The following is a 4864-nucleotide window of genomic DNA, read 5'->3' on the forward strand; positions in this document are numbered from 1 at the left end:
CTGCTGTAGCGGCAATTATGTTAGGAACAGAGCATGTATTTGAGGAAATAATCTCCAATTTGAAGTGGTCAATTTCTTAAATGAGGGAATCATTTATCACAAAATTTCCCCTGGAGACTTAAGTGGAACACACCTGCTGCATCATGTAGTGCCACATCATTAGACATGCCAAACAGACAGAGGAATCAGATGGTGTGGTAGCTCAGATAGACTCATTCAGAGAGTCGAAAAACTATGATAATACAATTGTGATTAACTTTTCTGGAGAATTGACATTTTAAAACAGGACAATGATGTATCCCGGACGAAACTGCCCAGACGGCATTATGCCTATCTTGAAAAATACATTGAATAATTGGCGGGCTGCTGTTTAGCTGAATAAGCAGAAGGCTAGGTGATCAGTGTTTCTCAGTAAGAGGTGATCAGATCATGTTGCCTCATTAGCTCGGTTTGTTTTACTAAGTGCTGTAATGTTTTTTGCGGCAAACCAGTCAGTCAGAACTAAACTGTCACTTAATGTCTGCTGACTGGGAACTTTCACGCCTGTTCATCTGTCCACACACACACACACACACACACACACACACACACACACACACACACACACACACACACACACACACACACAGGCGGGCGTGTCCAGGTGGCGATGGGAGTATTAATGGAGAGAAGTCCCTCAGGTCAGCTTCACACCAACCAGCTTTCTACAGCCCCAATACTGCTCCTGCACATCTCATCCATTTCCTCCTCTTCCAACTATAGGTGAGCTGTTATCCACCTCTTCCACTCCCCCTTCTCTATTTACTCCTCCATTTCATTCTTCTATCCTTTCACCATCATTTTCTCCACCTTTTCTTTGATGCTCTTTTAAAAAGGCAGAACTTTACTTCCATTACACCTATCTACTTTTATCATCATCTATCTTTGACCTCCTCTTATCATCCATCTTCTTTTTTTTTTTTTTTAACCTCATTCATCCCCTCTTCCTCTTTCACTATTTTTGATTAACAAATAGATAGCTTTCCTGCTTCTGCTTCCTCATTCAAACATGTCTTTGTGGGCAGCACTTCTCCGTTATGGCGGCACTGTGGCTCCATACTGCTTCCATGCTGGTCTTACTGGTCATGTCATGCCCGGGCTCCCAAGCCATTGCCTCGCAGTACCTGTGTGGCTCCCACCTGGTCGATGCTCTTCACCTGATCTGCGGAGACAGAGGTTTTACCTACATGCCCATGTCAGACGCCAACCCTGTGCCCCGTGAGACTACCAACTGCAAAACACTTCACAACACAAAACAGTATCGCTGAGATGCACTATATATTAGTGATAGAGGGACATTTAGGGTCTTCTTCCCAAACAGCTACTCTCTGACTGCCTACATACAGGATATTAATCGTGTGCTACACAACAATTCAGACTAGCGTACCAGCCTCAGTTCAGTTCCTCCAAGCTTTGTGTGTGCTAACTTTAAACTAGCCTGATGACTTTTGCCCTGAACTGTCTGTCCCATCAGGCGTCCTCCCTCCAATGGCAGGAGGAGCAGCGTCAGTGGGCGGCGAGAACGAGGGCGCCAAGTTTGCCTCCCAGGACCAGATGGAGATGATGGTGAAGCGAGGCATTGTGGAACAATGCTGTCACAGGCCCTGCAGCCTCTATGACCTGGAGAGCTACTGCTATTGAACAGCCAGCATAGCTTAGCTTCTTGGATAACTGAGCGTGCAACCTCTCCCCTCCCTACTCCCGCAATCAGCAGGAGATTGGCAGTGTTGTTGTCTCTCTGTAAAGTCAAGTGTTTTCAAATGAAATGCTGATAAGTTACTGAAATTTTTTTTTTTTTTTCCTAGAAAATAAAGTTCTATAGTTGAGAGAGAGTGACTGGTTCTTTGACAGTTATTTATGGTTTGTTTGTTTTGTTTTTTATCTTTATCTTTTTTATATTTCTATTGTCAACCTCACATTCAGTCAAGTCAATTGTAAACAACCAATTGTGTTGCACAGTTGTGAAGTCAGTGGTATAATCCACAGCAGGAATATTAGAGGAGGTTTTTTTATTATAAATTATTTAATTATTTATTGGACAGATGACAACTGGCCGTTTCTAGCTTTTTTGGGGCCCTATGCAAAATCTTGTTTGCCTACCTATAGTGCAGAGCACATGTAACAAACAAGGTAATGTACTGTTCATTAGCACTGTCTTATTTGTGTCTCACTAAATCAGTCGTACATACTGCAATGTTCAACTTCTATTTGTGGACGTGTTGCTATGGTGTTCGTATGTGTGTAATGCGTTGTTATCAACTGGCATGACGACACTCAGCATGCAATGACATGAACAAGCTCGCCACTTTTTGTAAATGGTAAACTGAACGTAGCAATAGTGCACTATAAGCTAGACATTGCTAGGGTGTAAGCAGAGGTCCTCGTTGCTTTGTAGCCCCACCCAAATAAATGATCGCCTGCTGAACCTGGCCTCAAGTCTGAGTGTGTCACCAATGTCTGTGTTTGAGCAGCGCAGATTCCCCTCCCTCACTGTGATTCTTAATGGATATGGCTCATTTAAATTTAGCCTGTTTGAAAAGGTGGTCAGTCAGCAGTTCATCAGGATTATGCGGGCACCTTCTCTTTGATGTAAGTGTAGTTTGACAGTCACAGTTGAGAACGGTAAACTCTCTCCTGTCTGCAGAGAAACTGGCCAAGAAATATCAAACATTCAAGTTCAAGGCTTACACCGTATCATGTGGCTGTGAGTAGTCTTTCTCAAAATGAGCTATGGAACAAATGCATGATTTTGTGTGTGTGTGTGTGTGTGTGTATATATATATATATATATATATATATATATATATATATATATATATATATATATATATATATATGTGCATGCGTGCATGTGTGTGTGAGTTTTCTGTCACATTTAGCAGAGATCAGCACTTCCCCCTGCTGGCTGTTCTGCAGACCTGCTGGAATTAAAATATGTCCTTTGAAGCCTCAGAAACATTGCAGAAGCAGAGAGAAATATTTTTCACCTTACGACTCTCTTTATAGTTGTTTTTTTTAAAGCAATCCTAAATGTAAACTCAAAGGTGTGCAGTGTGGGAGTATATAACTATAAATAGTTGTTAAACTACCACATTATGTTCCACTTTGATTTTCATAATAAAGGGCAATTACACAGTTTCATATGACTATTAAAGTTTAGTGCAATGGTAATGATCATAGAGCAAATGCATTAGGGATTTCACCGGTATACCGTCCTACACTGAGGACTTATGGAGGGAGAGAGAGACACACACAGAGAGAGTCTCTTTGTATTCCACCTGAGACACTGTGCCTCCATATTGCAATTTCCTGTTTGAGTCTTATCTAGAGCTACCTGGAACTGCGCTCCTGCAAAGCCTCACACAGCCCCCTCTGCTCACCTGCTGCTACTCCATCTCTGTTTCCATTTCTCTCTCTCTCTCTCTCAGTCTTTCACTCTCTCTTTCACTCCTCCATTCTCATTTCCACCCTCCCTCCCTGCCTTTGCAATGTCATGATTAGTATGCTAAGAACCAGTAGAGCTTTACCTGGACATCAGTCACTCAGACAATCAGTCAGCTGTCTCACTGTCAGTCAGTCGGGTGATCAGTCCCCCAGCTCACGCTCTTGTTGAATTACTCATTCAATTGCTCGGCTGATCGCCCAGCCACTTACTCACTCAGTCAGTCATCTTTTTTTCTTCATTTATTTATTTTTGTTTACACTTACTCTGTTGTGCATCCCAAAAAAAAAAACATATTAGCGAGAACAGGGTCTCCTCATGTTTTTATTTTCCCAGCCCCCACTGAAGAACGGCCTTCGGGTCATTTTAGCCCTCATGCTGAACTACTTGTTCAGCGCTTGTTTGAGCAACTGCTGAGTGCTCTCCAAGACAGAAAAACAATCTTGCGTGATGGTGATATTTCCCCAGAAAGACAAGGTGGAAGGTAGCTTATTTCTACTGACAGTAACCCTCAAGACTTGGGGCTTATGCCACATGTGAACACCCCTTTGATTCACGGTCCTGAAATGGTCACCAGGGCAACAGCAGTCATGTTTTGCCTTCAAGGGAAAATAAAATTCTGGCTCTTCTGCTATCTGATATTTCCCTGTTTTCATTGGCACTTTAATATATATATATATATATATAATAAATAAAAAAAAAAAAGCTTTTCATTAATTGTTGCAGAGAGAGTCAGATATAGAGAGATACAGAGTGGCAAGTAGAGCAGAAGACTGATCCCCCTGTTTCTCCTATGATTACATTCTGTTCAGGCCCTGTTGCAGGGAGAAAGAGGAAGACCAAGCTTCGGCCACAGAATATGAATTTTATATCTGCAATGCAGCCGAGAGGTACCTTCATGTAACAGCCAGCCTGACTTGGCACTGATAATAAAGATCTCTCTTTGTGCGTCGGCCTGATTTTTTTTTTTTTTTTAGAGCTACTTGCTTTAATGTTCACTGACAGTGTTGACATGAATTTTATACCATTGATGCACTTCACTGCACTATTGTTGGTCAGTTTGTCATTTTGTGGTGTGAAAGTTATCATGCTTGCATATATGACATGATCATTATCATCCCTAAATCATAACACCATAAATACGTTTATGGATCCAAACCGGCGCATGAATATTTATTATTATCAAAGAACAATGACACGAATAAAAAGAAACTCTAAATGATTGAAGTAAACGTGTGTTGGGCTGTACAGTATGTGGTCAAGTTCCGGCTTGTTGTAATGAAATATTCATGTAGCGGTGCACATTTCAGTCACAATGGGGCACACTGAATGAAAGGTCATTAAAGTCTCACCCAACAGCAGTGTGATGAATGAGTGGATAAA

The 4864-nt window shown here is 41.7% G+C and overlaps 1 protein-coding gene across 1 annotated transcript; it reads left to right on the plus strand.

Moving 5' to 3' along the window:
- The first annotated feature begins 686 nt into the window (after positions 1-686).
- Positions 687-1871, plus strand: LOC111672131 (insulin-like). The gene is made up of 3 exons (XM_023429449.2): positions 687-762; positions 1065-1257; positions 1514-1871. The coding sequence occupies exons 2-3, from the start codon at positions 1077-1079 to the stop codon at positions 1678-1680; spliced, it is 348 nt and encodes a 115-aa protein (XP_023285217.1). The 5' UTR covers positions 687-762; positions 1065-1076; the 3' UTR covers positions 1681-1871.
- Positions 1872-4864: the final 2993 nt, after the last annotated feature.

The sequence above is a fragment of the Seriola lalandi genome, unplaced genomic scaffold (assembly GCF_002814215.2).
Source record: "Seriola lalandi dorsalis isolate HSWRI2012SDOR001 ecotype SW California unplaced genomic scaffold, Sedor1 jcf7180002054893, whole genome shotgun sequence".
Taxonomy (NCBI): domain Eukaryota; kingdom Metazoa; phylum Chordata; class Actinopteri; order Carangiformes; family Carangidae; genus Seriola; species Seriola lalandi.

Coding starts and splice junctions, on each gene's coding strand:
- LOC111672131 (XM_023429449.2), top strand. CDS start 1,077: ATGGCGGCACTGTGGCTCCATACTGCTTCCATGCTGGTCTTACTGGTC. Junction 1,258..1,513: donor AGACGCCAACCCTGTGCCCC/GTGAGACTACCA, acceptor CTGTCCCATCAG/GCGTCCTCCCTCCAATGGCA.